Source organism: Talpa occidentalis, unplaced genomic scaffold (assembly GCF_014898055.3).
Source record: "Talpa occidentalis isolate TD23 unplaced genomic scaffold, MPIMG_talOcc4v2.1 talOcc4.11, whole genome shotgun sequence".
Lineage (NCBI taxonomy): Eukaryota > Metazoa > Chordata > Mammalia > Eulipotyphla > Talpidae > Talpa > Talpa occidentalis.
Window position 1 is genome coordinate 13,465,469 of NW_023601104.1, and position 20,827 is coordinate 13,486,295.

Below are 20,827 nucleotides of genomic sequence, written 5' to 3' on the forward strand. Positions count from 1 at the left end.
TGTGAGCCAGAGGTGGGCGGGGGTAGGGATAGCGGGGGCAGTGAAAGGATTCACCAGAGACAGAGTGGGGAGTAGAACAGGCAAATCTGCTGAAATACACTGCCGAGGGAAGCAGTGGGTGGGACGGGACAGGTCTGCTGCGCCATGTGGGTTTGTTCCCTGGCTGATGGGGATCAAACTCATGCTGTAGTTAGTGGCTGGCAGTAGCTTGATAGCACCACCTTTAACCCCTGCGTCATCAGAGAGGCCCCTATTGATCAATTCTTTTAGTTTTTGTTTATCAGTGAAGCAAAAACTTGAATATCTTGAGTGTTAATCTTACAGGATAAAGAATTCCGGACTGGAAATCTTTTTTTTTTTTTTTAAGATTTATTTATTTATGCATACAAGAACTGGGGTATAGGCCAGAGGTGTGAGGGAGTGAGAGGATTCACCAGAGACAGAGTGGGGAATAGAACAGGCAGATTGACGGAAATACACTGCTGAGGTGAGCAGTGGGCGAATCAGGAGAGGTCTCCTGTGCTGTGTGGATAGCTCTCTGGCCGGGGATCAAACTTATACTGCAGTGGCTGCTGATAGCTTCAGAGGTTGCATCTTAATCCCTTGTGCCACCAGGAAGGCCCTGGACTGGAAATCTTTTTCTCAGAGTAATTTAACTGTCTCATGCCATTCGCTTCTTGCTTGTACGGTTTCTACTGATAAATTCCATGAACATTTTAATTGCTGTTCTTTTATAGTTTAGCCCCTTTTTTCCTCCATATTTTTAGTATTCTGTCCTTGTTAGTGGTTTTCAAGAGTTTTAGTATAGTATGTCTTATGGTGTATCTGTCTGGTATTAGTTCGGAACTCTGTGGCCTCTTGTATCAGTGGTTCTCAGTGATTATTTCATAAATAAAATTTCTATGCCTTTTTCTTTCCTTTTTCCTTCTGGGACCACCCTCCCATCTCCCCTACCAATAATAATACACACAACACAGGTGTTGTTTCTTTTTATGTGTCTCAAAGGGTCTTTACAATATTTTCTTTTTTTTTTTTCTTTTTTTCTCTTTGTTGTTCTAGTCGTGTGTTCTCTGACACTGTGCTTTCAAATTCACTAATTCTATCTGTTGTATTTGTGTGCTATTAAGACCCTCTACTATATTTTTAAATTCAATCATAGTATTTTTTTAGGTCCATTAATTCTAGTAGTAACAGTCTCATATTTTTTTGGTCTTTATTTTCCTTTTTAACATCATCCATTTTTATTTTTAGTTCAGTAAGCATTGTTAGAAACTCTTTGAATTCCTCTTCAGGCATACGCTGCAGTTCTGATGAGACTTCTCCTGGGGTGTTTTGCTCCAGCATTTGTGATACCTTTTTCTGTCTCTTCCTTGTTAGTTTTTATAGGTTATAGTAGGGATAAATTTATTTACCTTTGCATCTATTCAGGTGTCCAGAGAACTGGTACTGGCAAGGGGTAACAGGTAGGAGGAACCGAGATAGTAGGACAGTGAAGAGTCACCTCCAGTGATTATCAGAGATTCAAGTTTCCTACTTTACTCCGGGTATCAAAGTTGTATAGTAGGGATCCTCATTTTTCTCCTCCTCTAGACCAACTCCTCAACCTAAATATTTTCATATAGTCTTTTTTTTTTTTTTTAAGATTTATTTATTTATTTATTTATTTATATAAGCACTGGGTACAGTCATAAGTGCAGGAGGGTGATAGAATTCACCAGAGCCAAAGCGGAGAGCAGAACAGGCAGATTGATGAAGTACACTGCTGAGGGGAGCAGTGGGCGGCAGGAGAGGTCTGCGCGCCATGTGGGACCCTCGCCCAGCAGCTGGGGATTGAACCGGCTCTGCAGAGGCTGCGGACAGCTTCACAACCCAACACTCAACCGCTGCACCACTGGGGAGGCCCTAGTCTTATAACAGCTTTATCCTCTGTGCTATGTTTGAGCACCAGATATTAGCAATAGACATGGATTGTAGTTGAGACAAAGCTGGGCTATGTTCTATTTGTTTTTCCAGTGCAGAGCCTTACTCTAGTGTACTTGCATCTATTGTTAAGATTCAGGTGCTTGAATTCTGGCTAGTGAAAGTGTTTAGTTGTCTGGATTTTGACCCCAAGAGTAGGGGAAACGGTTGGAGGTGATCACAGTATCACATCTTCAGGCTATAAGTAACAGCCTCCTTTATGAGGAAATGGGTGATTTGACCTGGCTCTTGCAGCTGGTTGACTATCTAGCTGTTCTATAACGACAGTCTCAGGTTCAAACTAGGTAGTAATACTCTGTACCTCTGTTCCTATAATTCTCCAATCCTGCACCCTCTGTCCTGGATGCCAGCTCTCTATAACCCCTTATCCAGTGCAGTGCCAGGACAACAAATTCCCTGATGTGGGCCTGTGCCCCGGAGTCCGTAGCTCTAGGATGGCTCAGCATGGCAGCTACCCCTCCCTCTTGTGAACCATACTGTCTCGTATCCCTGCAAACAATTTAATTAAAGTTTTTCCTGGGCCTCCCTAGTGGTGCAAGGGGTTAAGTCTCAGCACTATGGAGCTGTCTGCAGCTACTGCAGCACTAGTTCAATCCCCAGCCCAGGAACTGACCCACATGGTGCAGCAGACCTCTCCTGTCTTGCCCACTGCTCCCCTCAGCAGTATGTTTCTTTTTTTTTTTTTTTTTAAAGATTGATTTATTTATTTATACAAGCACTGAGTATAGTCAGAAGCACAGGAGGGTGAGAGAATTCACCAGAGACAGAATGGGGAACAGAACAGGCAGACCGATGAAATACACCTCAGCAGTATGTTTCAGTGGCCCTGCCTGTTCTGCTCCCCACTCTGTCTCTGGTGAATCCTCGCACCTCCCCCATCCCCCATCCTGGCACCTCTGGCCTGCACTCCAGCTCTTGTATACATAAATAAATAAAAATAAATCTTAAAAAAAAAGTTTTCCTACCCCTTTTCCCTGTCGGTGACTCCTGCTGTATGCTGTAGTGATCTCTTTATTCCTCAGGGGCTGTTAACTTTGTTCTGCTGCAGTTTAGTTGTGATTCTATGGAAAAGGTAAGCCATGCCTTCCCTCTGCTGCCATCTTGCCAGACTTGAGCAGTTTTCTTTACGAAAAAGTTTTTCTCTTCTGTGAGTGATGTTCACTTTGACTATTGTTTCTTTGTAAATGCAGTTTATAAAAATTATAGAAAAGTAATTGTTTTCATCTTTCTGGGTTCTGTTTTTTAATTAGCTTTATTAGCATTCTTTACAATCTGTTAAAGGTTCAAATGCTTTAAGAATTTTGTGTCTGCTCTTCTTCCCTGTCACTCTCCTGTTAATAGAATGCTTTATTTTTATAAATGTATGTCAACTTCTAGACAACTTTTGAGAATAACATAGTCTAAAAGGATATCTTTGTAATTTAGTTTTCAGTGTGGACAACAGATCAAGGAATTAAGAGCACAACATGAAGAAAATATTAAAAAGTTAGCAGACCAGTTTTTGCAGGAGCAGAAGGTAATTTAAAAAATACTTCAATCAAAATATATTCTTGTTATAAATCTTACAATTTAGAAATTAAAATATGTACTTATTGTCATTACAATTGTATTTTAAGTATTCTAAGGCTGCCTAATTCTAAAAATGACTTGAAGTGGCCTTATTGCTGAATAAGTTAGACTTTTGCAAAAATATAATCTCAGCGTTTAAAGTTAATTTTGAGCTAAATATCTCTTATCTGACTATTAAAAATAAATTCACTGTTAATATACTTCCTAGATTGTAAAGGGGATAACATTTTATTAAAAAAAATCAATTACTTCCTATTTTATGCTTTTGAGAAACAGGAAAAAATTGAGAATCTTTCCCCCTAATTATCAGTATTTGTTACTTTGAATTTCTTTTGTAAAATGCATAAATGAGACAGTAGCCCCTAGCTATTTCTTTTCTTTTTTAAAGATTTATTTATTTATGCAAGAACCGGGTTACAGGCCAGATGCGCAGGGGGTGAGAGGATTCACCAGAGACAGAGTGGGGAAAAGAACAGGCAGACTGATGAAACACACTGCTGAGGGGAGCAGCGGGCGAGGTCCGTGGCACCATGTGGGATTCTCCTCGGCCACCCATGATCAAACCTGCCCTGCAGAGGCTGCTGACAGCTTCACAGTGCGGTGCTCAACCACCTGTGCCACCAGGGAGGCCCACCCCTAGCTATTTCTTATTCATATTTTGGGGGATAACAAATACTTTTATTAATTTATCCAGTTTCTGTTGATACATATGTATGTTGTAGAAATGGAGGAAATTGTCTGAAGATAAGTCATTAGAACATGTTTCAATTTTTTACATCCTGAACTCTTATTTGATTAACCATGGTTTTTATAAAGTATTGTGATTTAGAGTAAAGATAAGTTGAATAGCAAAAACTATTTTGATCTTTGGCAGACCTCACCTGGAGAACTAAAAGTTAAGGAAACCTTATTTTCATTCTTGACTATTTCACTACTTTACAACAGGATATTAAATGCATCATTTCTTTTTCCTATTTCATTTTTTGAATCAACTACTATCTCACTGCAGTTTACCTTGAAAAGAGATGTGAGGATGGATTACTAAGACATGAAAGGCCTGAGTGAGATACCATAGTGAAGGAGAGGCACTGACGGCAGCCAGAAGTATTATTTTGACATTGAACAGTTTGAGGAACATGGTAGAATGCAGAAGAGGTAGGGGTGGGAAGAGAGGTTGCTGTTGCAATTGTATTATTACAAGCCCAGTATATAAATAATAGGATTAATTTGCTATCTTCTTGCCTCCCAAGGACAACAAAATAGTCTAAAAGAATGACTGACTTTGTAATTTAGTTTTCAGTGTGGGCAACAGATCAAGGAATTAAGACTAGTGTAGTTCTTTCTTTCTGCTCTTCTGTCTATATTAGGAATTATTTATATTTTTAATTATTGTTCTCTCCAATTTTTCTTTCCCCATTATCTTACTCTAAATGGAACAAATATCAGAGATGCTTAAAGAACTCCTTTCTAGGGTAACATACCAGCCTTTATGCTCTGACTACTGTATCTTTTGTTTTTGTTTTTGTTTTTGTTTTGAGTAGATGACCCAAACAAGTTTATCTTTATATATTTCTCGTGTATTAATTTTTATTGCAGTAGCACTGGTTTACAAAGATGACTATAATCTTCAGATCTAATCTTCAACTAAAACAAGTTGGGTCTGTGAAATTTGAGTTGTTTTTTTAATAGGAAAAAAACCTCAGTGTTAGCTGTATGAAAGAAACATAGGTTATATTTAGGGATTTCATTTTTTAACTGAGCACATGCCTATCTTAGAAATTCCTCTAGAGAAGGAGTCAGCAAACTAGATCCAATTCCTGCCTATTTTTGTACTGTGTATGAGTAAAGAATCATTATTATATTTAAAAATGGTGAAAATCAAAAGAATGTTTTATGATATAAGAAAATTGTAAGAAATTCGCATTTTAGTGTCTATAAATTGAATTAGAACAGAGCCATACTCATTTGTTTACTGCTTTTATGCTACAAAGGAAGAGAAATTATTACAGACCAGATGAGACTAAGTAGATCTGAGGACTTAAATGCAGTATAGTATGCTGAATTGGATCCTGGAACAGAAAAAGAACTTAATGGATAGACTGGTTAACTCTAAATAAAACCTGGAGTTTAGTTAATAATATGCTAATGTTGATCTTATAAATGTACTATGCTGTGTAATTTGTTAACATTAAGGGAAACTGCATTAGGATAATTACTTTTCTGTAAATCTAAAATTATTTCAGAAAAAATGTATTATTTCAGTTTATTTAAAAACAACTAGATGGCCCCCTTAGCAAATCACCAATGTGTCATAGAAAGTTATTTTATCAAGAATATTTAATGTCCATTCACATAAAGGTACTGTTAGTAGTAATGCATGAAAGGGATGACATCTTTATTAACTATTTTAAATGAAGTATTACTTTTGAACAGTAGTCTGTTGACTTTTAATTTTTGTCTTATCCACATCTACAAAACAGTGGAACACTATAGAAAATAGTCTTATGATACAGTATTAAGAGAAAAATGTAGAGATGCTGGAAGGCTCTTCAGGTTGTATACCTCATGGATTTTCTCACCCTTGGTCTTCATAATGACATGTTCAAAAATTTCAGTCATTTCTCTCATTAATAATTAAGCCCTCAGAATTAGCTATGGTATACCAACTTCCCAGAAAATGTGGGTATGAGAAAGACTGGATTGAGTTCTTTCTCTATAATTCTGTAGCTTTGTGACCTTGCTCAAGCTACGTAAGCCTTCTTCTTTATGCTTCAGTTTCATTTGATTTCCCTAAAACTATTCATTTCTCTCTACAGAGGATAGATTTGAAAGTAATTTGTAAAATGTGATGCACATTGCAGATGTTTTGTTTTTTATTTGCCAGGTTTTTTATTTGCCACTTGAATACCTACACCTGATTGCTAAAGTACTCTTCTTCATTGTGACAAATCTTAAGATTTGGCTTGTTTTCTAGATTTCGTACAGATTTCTAGTTCTCTTGCATTTTATAACATTACTAATAATTATATTGCATAGTGCTTTAGAGTTCACAAAGCATTTATGTATGTATAAAATATTAAGTAGAAGGACCTATGTGGTAACCGGAATGTGTACTTGACTCCTTACCTGTCACACTTTTCCATGAGGTGATGCAACCAAGAGAGACAACTGTCCCATCAATAGAATTGAATCAGACCTAATTCTATACCTGAAGATTTAAGTTTCCAAGGAGATGACATGGTTTGCAGCAGGTTGACTCACATGTGTATTGTTTTGCCATTCTTGTCTATGCATAGGTTGCCAGTGCACCTGGAGGAAGTTTGCTTGTTTTCTACCTTTACTTTTTCTTCTTAAATGAGAGATAATAGTAGCTATCTACCACACTTGAGGAGGCACCATGTTCCTCCTGCTTTCTCCTATCCTGATTGATTGTAAGATGTACCTATAGAGAACCCTCCCCGCCCATCGGGCCCAAGAGTCAGACTCCACAGCAACAGTGCTCAGTGAGACTGTCTTCTTGCAGAATTGTTACAGCAGTTTCCCAGAGAAAACAGGTGGCACCCAGAGAGATGGAGAGAAAGATTTAATTGTCACACTGGTGAGCTCATTGGGATCACTCCCAAAAGTCTGAGCCCCAAAGAGCAGAAATGGCAGGGTTTTATACAGGTTGTATGAGGAAACTTGTCATCCCATCCATCATAGCATAGTCATTCTCTATTGTTTGGGAAGGGGATCAAGGTAGCTGTGGCTACTACTGTGGATAAGCAGTATACCCAGCAACTTCTCCGCTCCAGCAAGCAGCAGAATCTAAGCAGCAGACTCCCCCAAGCAGCAGACTTAGCAACTTCCTGCTTCAGAATTACTCCCTCAAGTATAACCAAAGAGAATTACCTCTGCTTAACATTTTCGGTTAATATTTATTTGGTGAGAGGCTTTTAAAAGTGCATAAAAGTACACAAAGTGATTTTACTTTGTATCAGGTATAATAACTGAACAGAAAGTAATATCATATCCCACATCTGCAAGTATTTGAAATTTGGACCTATGGTTTATGTTTCCAAAACATGAAGTGTTTCATAATATTTAATTAATTAATAGTTGTATCAATAGTTTAATGTTTTGAACTGAAAAATATCTACTTTACAAATCTTTATCTAACAGCAGCAAGAGGTCAACAAGGTTCAATCAAAAGGTGAAAATGAATTGGATATGAACAATCATGTAATACCAAAAAATATTCCAAAAGTAGCTGAGAACGCTGCAGAGAAGAACGAAGAACCCTCAAGCAATCATGTTCCACATGGAAAAGGTATTACTCCTGTTTTGTTTTGTGTTAATAGGACACTGACTTTGTTATCTCATTTTCAAGTGAACATTTTCTTTTAAAGATTTATTTTTATTTATTGCTGCATGCAAAACTGAAGTGTAGACCAGAGGTGTAGGGGTGAAAGTATTCACCAAAGACAGAGTGGGGAGCAGAACAGGCAGATCTACTGAGATACACTGCTGAGGGGAGCAGCGGGAGAGACAGGAGAGGTCTGCTGCTACTATATGCCAGCTGCCTGACCGGGGATCGAACTCATGCCACAGTGGCTGGCGATAGCTTGATAGTGCTGAGACTTTAACCCCTGTGCCACTAGGGAGGCCCTTTCAAGTGAACATTTTCAATCATAAAGAATATTGTTTTATTTTGGTTCCATTATGATTTAGTGTCTGTTATTGCAAAGTTGGGTCCTTTGATAAAGGAGAAAACAGAATTAAGTTCTCTTTGAGTTGCAACTATGTTCAAAGCAAGATCAAGTCAGAGTAACCTATTAGGCTGATTTTTACGTTCCTTCAAACCATATAAGGAGAAATATAGAATTAACTTTTGCTGTGTGTGCAGAACAAATCAAAAGAGGTGGTGATGCAGGAATGCCTGGAATAGAAGAGAATGAGTTGGCAAAAGCTGACGACCTTCCCACTGGTAAGTAAAGAATAGTGAAGAATTTAACTAAAGCAGTCATCTTATTTTTCATGTGACCCTGTTCTCCTTTTGAGTAATGCTTTAAAAAAGTCACAGCTCTCTGGATGATTGATATTTCTAATTAAGTACCCATTAGTTATCAGAATATAATTGTTCTATAGCCTGTTGCTTGGATATAATTTTTTGAAAACTTGTGCTAAAGTGAGAGTGAGGAAAATGGGACCTCTGCCTTTTATGGAGATGTCCATGTAACAGTCCCAAGAAGAGTTGTTGATTTTTCAACCTGGTCAGCCTTTTATGTGTTAGGACAGAGTGGCAACTTCTAAGTTCCTTACATGTGGAATGGGAAAGCAGAGGTAACTACTATACTAAGATCCGTGTGTATCGATTCCCATACATGTTTTTAGACTTTTACTGCATTTGTAAGCATATATAAAATTTTAAAGTATTGTTTAGTCTACTGCTTAAACTTTAAATAAGTGGTGTTTTATTGTGTTATATTATTCTGCAACTTACCTCTTCCCTTGGTATTATGCTTTTGAGAGTCATCCATGTTACATCTGTTTCCTTTTAACAGTTATAATTGTATAGACAGGTATATTTTTTTCACATAGAATATATACAACTAGGTTACTTCGGGTCTTTTGTTATTTCAAACAATACTATAGTGAACATTCTTTTGTGACTTCTTGCACACATGAGATTCTCCAGATACTTCTAATATTGAATTAGTACATGGAGATAAAAAGGTAAGGTTCCTGCTGGCTAGAGGACAGGTCCAGGTATCTAGTTATCACTAAATCTACCTACCTATTCACTGAGGTCTGAGGACATCAATAACTCAGCACACTGGTAACCCTTAAACAATTCCCTGCACACTGGTTATAAAGCCGTGTACAAGGATATGAACTGAAACGTAGATTGTTGCATCATAGATTATCTTCAGCTTCACTATACAGTTTATACTTCTAGTAATATATGAAGGTTTCTGTTGATCCACATCCTCACTAACATTTGGGTTTGTTATACTTTTAATTTTTTGCCGATTTGATGTTTATGAAATGGTATCTCATTTTAACTTAAATTTGCCTTGGTGCTAGTATCATTAAGCATCTCTTCATAATATGAGCTGTTTTGATTGCCTTTATGAATTGCCTGGTAATCATTTTTGCCCATTTTTCTATTAGATAAATGGTATTTTTCGTTTAAGAGCCCTTTACTAGTATGTAATGAAATTTTTTTTTTAATGTCATGTGAAACAACGAAGAGGAAAATCTTATTTCTTACTTGGAAACATTTTTCTGGTTTTAAGATCCAATCAAATCTCAGTAAAGATTGCCTCTAATGATTTACTTTGGAGAAAACCTAATACAGACATAAAAATTTATATGCACCTGAGCAATTAGACGTTATTTTTTAATTAATACCATAGAAGAGAAGTCTACGTCTTTGTTTTTTTTTAATATTAGGTTGATATTTTCTACTTATAAGATAATTTTCTGTAACAGAGGCTTTTGACCTTGGCTGTATATTTGAATCTCTGGTGGGACAGGGGGAGGGACCTGATGCTAGAGGCCAGAGATTTTGATATATTTATTCTGATGTGTGGTTTGGGCACTGGCTTTTGAAATGCTTTCTAGGTAATTGTACTATGAGGCCAAGGTAGGAAACCACAGCTCTAGGAGGATTCTCTATATTTGCACTAATACAGTAGCCACTGGTCACATGTAGCTACTTAATTAAACTTAAATAAAACTAAAAATTCAGTTGCTCAGTCAAACTAGCCATACTTCAAGTTCTAGCAGTCACCGGACTAGTGGTTACTGTCTTGGACAGCACAGATATAAAACATGTCACTACAGTTCTGTTGGATAGCACTGTTCTAAATTGAAAATGGTGATAATGGTTGACTCTAGGGAAACAACTGAGAACAAAGCTTTGAGTTTTGCTTTCAAAATTTCATAAGGTAATTTCATAACCTATTTAAAAATAGTTTTTAAAGGTAAAATAGAGAGAAATACAGTGATATTTGAGAGAAAAAAGATAATGTTTTAAAGAAGCAGTGTTTTTTAAAAAAATGTTTATATTCTTTCTCTCAGGATTAAAAGTTACAGGAAAAAATACCTAAATTTATAAAAACATGTTAAAATATTTTAACAAATTAAATCAGTGTAGATTTAATTAAATACATTTTTTTCTGTTAGCATCTTGTGAACCAGGAATTGGCAAACTACAGCTTGGTTGCTTGTCTTAATAAGTAATTTTTTTTTAAAGATTTATTTATTTATTTATACAAGCACTGGATACAGTCAGAAGCGCAGGAGGGTGAGAGAATTCACCAGAGCCAGAGCGGGGAACAGAAAGGCAGACCGACAAAATACACTGCTGAGGGGAGCAGTGGGCGGCAGGAGAGGTCTGCATGCCATGTGGGACCCTTGCCTGGCGGCCAGGGATCGAACCGGCGCTGCAGAGGCTGTGGGCAGCTTCACAACCCAGTGCTCAACCGCTGCGCCACTGGGGAGGCCCCTTATTAAGTAATTTTATTGAAACATTACCATGTTCATTTGTTGATGTGTTATCTGGACTTTCAAGAAAAAAGTTCTCAAAGGTCTCTGTTCTAAAAGAATCAAATTATATAAAATTGGACATTATTTTTCAGAAAAATAATTTGTACAAGTATAATGTCAAATTTTAAGTATTCCTGAAAATTGCTGCCAAAGATACATCACTACTTCTAATGACACATTGGATTTATAACTGAAAGACATTTTTTCAATTTCATATTTTGTGGGGCCACAATTTATACCAGCCACAATTAGGGAAAAAGGAATTAAAATAGGATCTTAAAACCAGCAAATACCATCCAAGGAGAATAATGTAGTTAGGACTCAGGTAGAATAGTTTGAGTTGAGTTTAACTGGTGCTATTTCTTGACTTTTTAAAAACTGTCTTTCATAAGTACTATGTTTTAGTGGTTATTCTGGGAATTACAATGTGCATCTGTAACTTAACATGGTTTTCATAGAAATAATATTGCAACAACTCATGTAAAATGTTAGAACCTTACAAAGATAAAATTCCATTTATTGGGCCTCCCTGGTGGCACAAGTGATTGAGCACAGCACTGTGAAGCTGTCCACAGCCTCTGCAGTGCCAATTCGATCCCCGCTGGCCGCAGAGATACACAAGTGGTGGGGCAGACTGCTTCTGTCTCGCCCTCTGCTCCCCTCAGCAGTGTATTTCAGTCATTCTGCTTGTTCTGTTCCCCACTCTGTCTCTGGTGAATTCTCTCACCCTCCCGCACATTTTACCTGTACCCTGGTTCTTGTATAAATAAATAAATCTTTTTAAAAAATCCATTTATTTCACTTCATCCTTTGCTCTATTCTGTCATATATTTTACATCTGATGCTCTTCATTTCATCCTGTGGATTCCAGTTTATCTTGATAATCATTTTCTCTTAAGTCTAAACAACTGTATGTTTCTTGGACAAGACTTTTTAGCAACAAAATTTTTCATCTTTTGTTTATCCAAAAACATCTTTATTTCATACTCATTTTTGAGTAGGATACTTTAGTGGATCTCGAAATTTCAGTTGATGATTTTTCTCTATAAGCACTTTTAAAAATGCAATTCTGGGGCCTCCCTCGTGGCGCAAGGGGTTAAGCGCTGCACTTTGAAGCAATCCGCAGCCTCTGCAGTACGAGTTCGATCCCCAGCTGGCCAGAGAGAAACCCACATGTCGAGGCAGACCTCTCCTGTCTTACCTGCTGCTCTCCTCAGCAGTTGTATTTCAGCCAGTCTGCCTGTTCTGTTCCCCTCTCTGTTTCTGGTGAATCCTCTCACTCCCCGCATCTCTGGCCTATACCCCAGCTCTTGTGTGCATATATTAATAAATATTTTTTAAAAATGCAATTCCACTGTCTTCTAGCCGCCACTGATTCTGACAAGTCAGCCATTATTCTTTTTGTTGTGCTTTTTTTTTTTTTTTTGGGACCCTCACCGGTGGCTGGGTATTGGACTGGCGCTGCAGAGGCTGCAGGCAGCCTCGCAACCCAGCGCTCAACCGCTGCGCCACCAGGGGAGGCCCTTGTTGTGCTCTTTTTTAGTGTGTATTGTTAAACTACTTTTCTGCTTAACTTTAATTTGACTCATGTATGCCTTGGTTTATTTTTGTATTTATACTAGCCATAATTTGGGAGTCTCTAAAGTTCTTCAATCTGTGAATTGATTTTTTTTAATCAAATCTGAGGAATTTTCAACTTTTATTAAAATTCAGATTTTATTAAAATTTTTTCTGTTCAAGGCTCTCTTTTTTTCTCCTTGGGACTCAAGTTACTTAGGTGTTTTGGGACTGCTTAATGTCCCAAACGTCACTGAAGTTCTGTTCAGTTTTTTGCAGTTTTTTCCTATTTCAATTGATTAATGTATTTGATCTGTCTTCAAATTCCTTTGCCCTCTTTTCTGCTCCATTTAATCCACCCTTCAGAGGCCATCAGTGTATTTTTTTAGATATTGTTTTTTCAGTTTTTGAATTTTCATTTGCTTCTTTTTTTAGTCTCCATTTCTCTCTTAGATATCTCCGTATTTTCTTTCAGTCTTTGTACAAATATGTAATAGTTGTTTGCAAGTTCCTGTCTGCTAATTTCAACAAGTGGTTCATATTTGAATCTGTTTCCGTTGATTGCTTTTTTATTTGATTATGAGTCATATTTCCTTGCTTCTTTGTATGGTAATTTTATCATGTAATATATCAATGACATTAAGAGAATGTGGATTTTATTGTCTACTTTAAAGGGTGTTGAGTTTTATGGTAGCACACAGGAAAATTACTGGCAGATACTCTTGATTGTGTCAGACTTGGTTTTATGTTTTACTAGACTTGACTCTTGATTTTTCTTATAAGTCTGAAGTTATTTATAGCCCTTAACTCTAGGTTGAAATAGCGACTTTTAAAGTAAGACTTGTGGCATTTCATCTGAAAGCCCAAGATGCTCAGTGAAGATTCTTAGTTCTCTGGGCCAGTGTCTGGACCAGAGATCCATTGAAGTGCTATTTGACATCTGTTATTTCTGTTCAGTTTTGAGCCCTGTGGGAGGTATTCTCTGATAAATCCCATCTAGTAGTAACCTGTGTTTACACAGCCCAGGTCTCAGCCAAAGACCCAAGGGGACTTTACTTGTGCAGATTTCTATTTCCCTCCCCTCCCCCCACTCCATTTCACCCCAAACAACTTTTTTCTCTGTAGTGTTCTGTCCTATGAATTACAGCCTCCTTGGCCACCCAAACCCTGATGATCTCTGCATCATTGGCTCACTGAGATAACCCATCTCATGTTTATCTCCTATTTCAAGAACTGTAGTCTTATGCTGCATGTTTTGTTAATGCTTGAAAATAGTTACCTTGGGGCCTCCCTTGGTGGCGCAGGCAGTTGAACGCAGCGCTGTGAAGCTGTCTGCATCCTCTGCAGCACAGGTTCAATCCCAGCTGGCCGGCGAGATACCCACATGTCACAGCAGACCTTTCCTGTCTCGCCCACTGATCCCCTCAGCAATGTATTTCAGTCAGTCTACCTTTTCTGTTACCCGCTCTGTCTCTGGTGAGTCTTCTCACCCTCCTGCACATCTGGCCTGTACCCCAGTTCTTGTATGTATGCATGAATAGATAAATCTTTAAAAAAAATTTATCTTATCTATTTGAGCCATAAAGCAATTAAAAATTGCTTAGCGTTTGGAGGTTAAACCCAATACTGATTACTCTGTCATGACTAGTAGTGGAAGTTCCATGTTGTTATTTTTAAATAATATAAATGCATCTCCAAGTTTGAGGGAACTTCCATTAGTAGACCAGGTCTTTGGGGCCATATGAGAACATTGTTTTAATATTCTCTATAGACATGTACCTGTGTTTCTTGAAGGACTGTGATGGTCCCACTGACCAGTATTTGAACAATGTTAAGATTATTTTGTCTGATCATGTATGCAGAGCAAAGTAATGCAAAACTGTTACATCATTATTTTATGTTTAATGCTCATGCTTTAGAATGATTAGTATTTGTGTGGCAATTGCTGGTCAGAGTTTCATGGAATTAGTTCAATTACTATAAGTAAACTTCAATCTTCACTCCTAAATGAGAGTGATCAGGAGACTCAATAAATTAGTTAGGGCTGGAAGTTTTATATTTAAAATGTTTGTTTTCTCAATGTGAATCTTGGATCCTTTTTTCATTCTAAGAATAAATACTTAATTTTATTTTAATTTTTTTAAGATTTATTTATTTATTTATACAAGCACTGGGTACAGTCAGAAGCATGGGAGGGTGAGAGAATTCACCAGAGCCAGAGCGGGGAGCAGAGCAGGCAGAAGGACTGAAGTACACTGCTGAGGGGGGCAGCGGGCGGCAGGAGAGGTCTGCGCGCCATGTAGGACCCTCCTCCGGTGGCCAGGGAGCAGCCGGGGATCGAACCGGCGCTGCAGAGGCTCCCTGCAGCTTTGCAACCCAGCGCTTAACCACTGCGCCACCAGGGAGGCCCCATAAATACTTGATTTTGACAACTCTAAATACTTCATTATATATTGAACACCTACTATTTGCTAGGTTTGTATCATACTCCATGAGCAATTATTCTCACGTAGTCCTCACATTGATCATGCAGGGTAAATGGCATTATTCCTGTTTTTTAGAAGACTGAGGAATACAGAAAGTAGGCACTAACCCCAAATTATAAAGTATTAAGTCATGATTTGAACCCTAGTTCTGTCTAACTCTAAAGCCTATGCTTTTTTGTTTGTTTGTTTGTTTTTTCAAGATTTATTTTTTATTTATACAAGAACGGGGATACAGGCCAGATTCATGGGAGGGTGAGAGGATCAACCAGAGACAGAGCGGGTACCAGAACAGGCAGACTGACTGAAATACAGTGCTGAGGGGAGCAGCAGGCAAGACAGGAGAGGTCTGCCATGCCATGTGGGATCCTCGCTGGCTGGCAGGGATCGAACCCATGCTGCAGAGGTGGCGGACAGCTTCACAGTGCTGCACTCAACCGCCTGGGTCACCAGGGGAGGCCCTAAAGCCTATGTTTTTTATTGTATATATTATTTTCTTGATTGCATAGTAGAACCACCTTTGGAGCTTTTAATACATATAGATACTCAATACCACTCCCATTTTAAGTATATTTGGGCTGTTTTCTGTAATACTAAAGTGCAGCCAGAGCTGAAGACCATTAATTAGGCCCATATTCCTCTTATATAGTAGTATACACTGGACTGTGACAACAGAAAACTGGAAATATAGGCATTTTTTAAATTGTAGCCCTGTCACTGGAATAAGAAAATGAGAGTAAAAGACAATTCTATTTTGACTCTCAGGTAAAGACTACAACTGAGGGCTAAGTGAGAAGTGGAGGAAGATTAGCCCAAACCGTTTACTTTTTGTAAGCCAGTTTCTCCAGAAATGACTACTTGAAAATTTTTCACTCTATTGAGAGGTAAGACTCATCTCTACTGTCATGAGTTTCAGTTTCTCATGTGTAGAGATGATTCTATCTCAGATAAATGTAAGTGTGACTTGAAATTACTGCCTGGCTTATCCTGAGTACTTAGAAAATAGGAGCTACTGGTATTATAATTAGTACTGTTATTTCTTCCTTTACAATTATGAAATGTAGTTCCTACTCTCAGTCCCCCAACACTATAACCACTTATTTATTTCTTATTCCTAAGAATTTTACTGTTGTGTCTCTAATGTGATTTCTTCTTTTCCTCTCTGACTTCATTTCTCTTTCCCCTCACTCCTTTCTTTTGTGGTTCTTCAAATATACTATGACAAGCTCCTATCTGATTGTTTTTATTTATAATTGTTTATAATCTGCCTAAATGTTCTTCTTCATACCTCTGCTCAAATGACTCTTCCCCAAAAATGCCTTCGTTTCTAAAATAGAATCTCCCACCACTCTGTCATAAACCTCTCTATTTTACTTTCTACATAACACGTTTCACTCTGACATTTATGTTCTATTCATACTTTTTTATTAACTTGTTTTTATCTACCCAACAAGAATGCTATCTTCTCAGGGTGATAACTTGGTTTGGGTTTATTTCCCCCCCCCCACTGCTGAATCTCCATATTTTGACACAATACTTAGTATATAGTAGACACTTAATATTGTAGAATGAATTTCCATACCAGTAGTTCTTTATAAGAAATAGAAAACCCAGGACCATAAGTATCAGGATAAAATCTATGTGCTCTGTGCCTTTGGTATCCTGTCTTTTTTCTTTATGGTAAATAGATTTTATCATTTTATCTTTTTTACTTGTCCTTAATAATGATTATAATGATATATCTGATAGCAGCATGTTAATCTCTTTTGACATATATATTTTCTCCTTACTCCCAGTGATCTTCAGTGGAGAGGACCGGAGTGAAATACATAGTTAGAACTGCTTGAATATCATAGATTATTGTTACATTTCTTTGGACTTTTCTATTTTTTAAGACTTCTTAGAAACATGTATTATTAATGTCACACTTGTAAGGGCACCTTAATACTCTTACTTCTATTGTATCAGATCTAAGTTCCTCTGGTTGTTTTATAAAACCTTTTTTATTTTTTATTTTTATTTTTTTTAAATAATAAATTTTATTTTTATATTCCCCATACAATTGCAACCCCCCGATTCTGACCCCAATCCCTCCCCTCCTGCCCCCTACCCCCCAAAAAGTGTCTCTGGTTCATAGTTTTTTGTTGATTTTGATTTTCACTTTCTTATAGTTATTCATTTTCCTGGTCCCTTATTTAAGTTTTCTAGATTCCTGCTATGAGTGAGACCATCCGGTATTTTTCTTTTTCTTTCTGGCTTATTTCGCTGAGCATGATCCCTTCCAGTGCCATCCATGTTGCTGCAAATTGCATGTGTTTATCTTTTTTGAATGCCGAGTAATATTCCATGGTATATATGTACCACATCTTCTTGATCCAGTCATCTATTTTTGGGCATTTGGGCTGTTTCCAAAGCTTAGCTATTGTAAATAGTGCTGCTATAAACATAGGGGTGCAGGTGTTCTCTGGAATTGATGTTTCTGTGTCCTTTGGGTAAATACCTAGGAGTGGAATTGCTGGATCATATGGAAGCTCTGTGTTTAGTAGGTCCAGAAATCTCCACACAGCTCTCCATAGTGGTTGGACCAGTTTGCACTCCCACCAACAGTGCAGAAGAGTTCCTTTTTCTCCACACCCTCGCCAACATTTGTTGTTGCTAGTTTTTTTAATATGTGCCATTCTCACTGGTGTAAGATGGTATCTCATGGTAGTTTTGATTTGCATTTCCCTGATTACAAGTGATGTTGAACATTTTTTCATATGCCTGTTGGCCATTTGCATTTCCTCTTCAGAGAAGTTTCTTTTTAGCTCTTCTGTCCATTTTTTGACTGGATTATTTTCTTTGTTGTTGTTGAGTCTCATCAGCTCTTTGCAGATTTTTGTGATCAGTCCTTTATCATTAGTGTTGTGTGCAAAAATGTTCTCCCAGTTGGTGGGGTTTCTCCTTGTTTTTGTTATTGTCTCTTTTGCTGTGCAGAAGCTCTTTAATTTGATGTAGTCCCAGCTGTTGATCTTTGCCTTCACTATCACTGCTTTGGGTGATGTGTCTGTAAAGATGTCTTTGATGTGAATATCACGTAGTGTTTCGCTTATATTTCCTTCTGTGTATTTTATGGTTTCAGGTCTTATGTCTAGTTCTTTAATCCATTTTGAGTTGACTTTTGTGTATGGTGTGAGGTAGTGGTCAAGCTTCATTCTTTTGCATGTAGCAACCCAGTTTTCCCAGCACCATTTATTGAACAAACTTTCTTTGCTCCAATGCATAGTCTTTGCTCCTTTGTCAAAGATTAGTTGACCATAGATCTGTGGGTTTATTTCTGGATTTTCTATTCGATTCCATTGGTCTGTATGTCTGTTCTTGTTCCAATACCATGCAGTTTTGATGATTATGGCTTATAAAACCTTTTTTAAATCCAGCTTTGTTCTACCTATCTAAATCATAGGACACTATTATAAAAGTTAATGACATGAATGATCAATTCTTGTTTAGTAATAGAGGTGCCTTTCCTTGTCTTTCTGGCTGGTATAGTGCTAAAACCAGATAGGGTCTAACAGAAATCAACAGATTTGTAGATTGTAACTGACTCCTCTTTCCAAATATATCAACCAGATCCTTAGTGTCATCAAAGTGTGTTAGCAAATCAAACCTGGCAAAGTACTGCTCTTTTAAGATGTTAGCTGATTTTTGCTAATTAGCTATTTTTATGTGCACAAGTGGATATTGGGCATCATTAACTGGCAATAGGAACAAGGTAATGGGAACCCAGTGAGATACAGAAAACCTCAACTTTCCATAAATTTGAGTAGGTTGTTCCTTAGAGAAAATTTTTAATTTCTTGTATCCTTAAGTTCAGAATTCCATGTAATAATAAATGAAATATTGTCACTGAAATGAATTTTGAGGTTTATAAAAATAACCCAAGTGTACTAGTTAGGATTGACTAGGCCATGATGTATTAACAAACAACCCTTAAATTTTAGTGACTTAAAACAATAAAGTTTTATTTACTATTCATATTAGTCTGATGCCTGCTCACTGCAGTTCTCTCGAGGCAGTGACCCCTTCTGTTATTTGATGACAACATCTTCATATGTAGCTTTCTAAGTTATGGTAAAAAGGGAAGAGAGGCTGTAGGTGATTTGCATAGATTTTATCTCTAGACTTGGAAGTGGAACTTTCAGTTTCACCTACATCCTCTTGTTCAGAACCCAGTCTTATCAGTGGAAGACTGATTTTCCTGTGTGCTCAAGAAAAATGCAAAGAGGGGCCTCCCTGGTGGCGCAAGGGGTTAAGCATCGCACTATGAAGCATCCACAGCCTCTGCAGCACGAGTTTGATCCCTGGCCGGCCAGGGAGCAACCCACATGGTGCAGCAGACCTCTCCTGTCTCGCCTGCTGCTCCCCTCAGGAGTTTCAGTCATTCTGCCTACTCTGTTCCCCACTCTGTCTCTGGTGAATCCTTAACAACCCCCCCCCCGCACCCCTCCCCCCAGCATCTCTGGCCTGTACTCCAGCTCTTGTATACATAAATAAATCTTAAAAAAAAAAAAAATGCAATGAAATAAGATCACATAGCATTGTCCCTGCCACACCAAATTCTTAGAATAAAATGTGCCACTAGACATATCTTGTAAGTGGACTTTCTATTTTTTTTTTCTCTTTATCTGTTTCCCTTTTCTCTAGTTTCTTTCTTTGCTCTCTGCAAGCTTCCCAGTTTGTAGTACAGTGGTAGTTAATGAAAAACAATCTCTTTCCTTATTGCATTCTTTTCTTAAAGGAGAAGAAAGTGCAACTATAAATGTGTACATTTTTGTTAGTAAAGTCCTTTACATAAAACGTGTCTTCAAAAATAAAATCTCAACATGTTGCATGTCATATTTAATCTTTATTTAAAATCTCATCAACTTAGGGCCTCTCTGGTTGCCTGGAGCTAACCCACATATGCACAGCAGACCTCTCCTGCCTCACCCGCTGCTCCCCTCAGTAGTGTATTTCTGTCGTTCTGCCTGTTCTGCTCCCCACTCTGCCACTGGTGAATCCTCTCATACCACCCCCGTACCTCTGGCCTACACCCCAGTTTTGTATGCATAAATAAAATAAAAATAAATCTTTAAAAAAATAATAAAATATAAGCAACTTAAAATAGCATATTCTCATTGCTTCACTTAATCTGTAAATGCCAATTATTTACACTCTATGTAAAAAAGTCCTACTGTTGAAAAATCACTGTATCTAAAGAGAGTCATTTATCCACTCATTCATTGAATTTTCATTGTGTTCTTGTTAGGTGCCAATCAACTAATTTACTGACCATAAATTATTTAGTATATCAACTGTAAAGATTACAAAATTAGAATAGGAATCAAAGATTAGTTCAGTATAATTGGAAATAATATATATCTAATTTTTCTTTTAGCTTTAAGGAAGCCCCCAATTTCTGTCTCTCAATATGAAAGTCATCAAGCAGTCTCTCATCTCGCAACTAGACAACCTCTCTCCTCAAATTTAGTTCCAGGTATGAAGTCTTATTCTTATGAAAAAAGCCAATTAATTGGACCACTATTGTTATATAGTGACTAAAACATATTATTTAGCAGCATAGTAAAGTAGTATTCATTATTATAAGTAATATTATATATTTACTAATGACTTGAAAAGAGCTCTGGGAAAAATAATGATTTAAAAATATACTTTGGGGGCTCCCT

The 20,827-nt window shown here is 37.4% G+C and overlaps 1 protein-coding gene across 3 annotated transcripts in view; it reads left to right on the forward strand.

Annotated features, from left to right (window-relative positions):
* The window catches only part of GOLM2 (golgi membrane protein 2), a 92,447-nt gene that overhangs the window by 36,633 nt on the left and 34,987 nt on the right, over positions 1–20,827 (forward strand). For 2 of the 3 annotated variants that reach the window (XM_037502383.2, XM_037502386.2), the window contains exons 4-7: positions 3,406–3,496; positions 7,711–7,858; positions 8,435–8,515; positions 20,539–20,637. In XM_037502383.2, coding sequence (XP_037358280.1) covers positions 3,406–3,496; positions 7,711–7,858; positions 8,435–8,515; positions 20,539–20,637 — 419 coding nt within the window. The remainder of the gene's footprint in view (positions 1–3,405; positions 3,497–7,710; positions 7,859–8,434; positions 8,516–20,538; positions 20,638–20,827) is intronic. The other variant, XM_037502385.2, reaches the window with a different exon arrangement.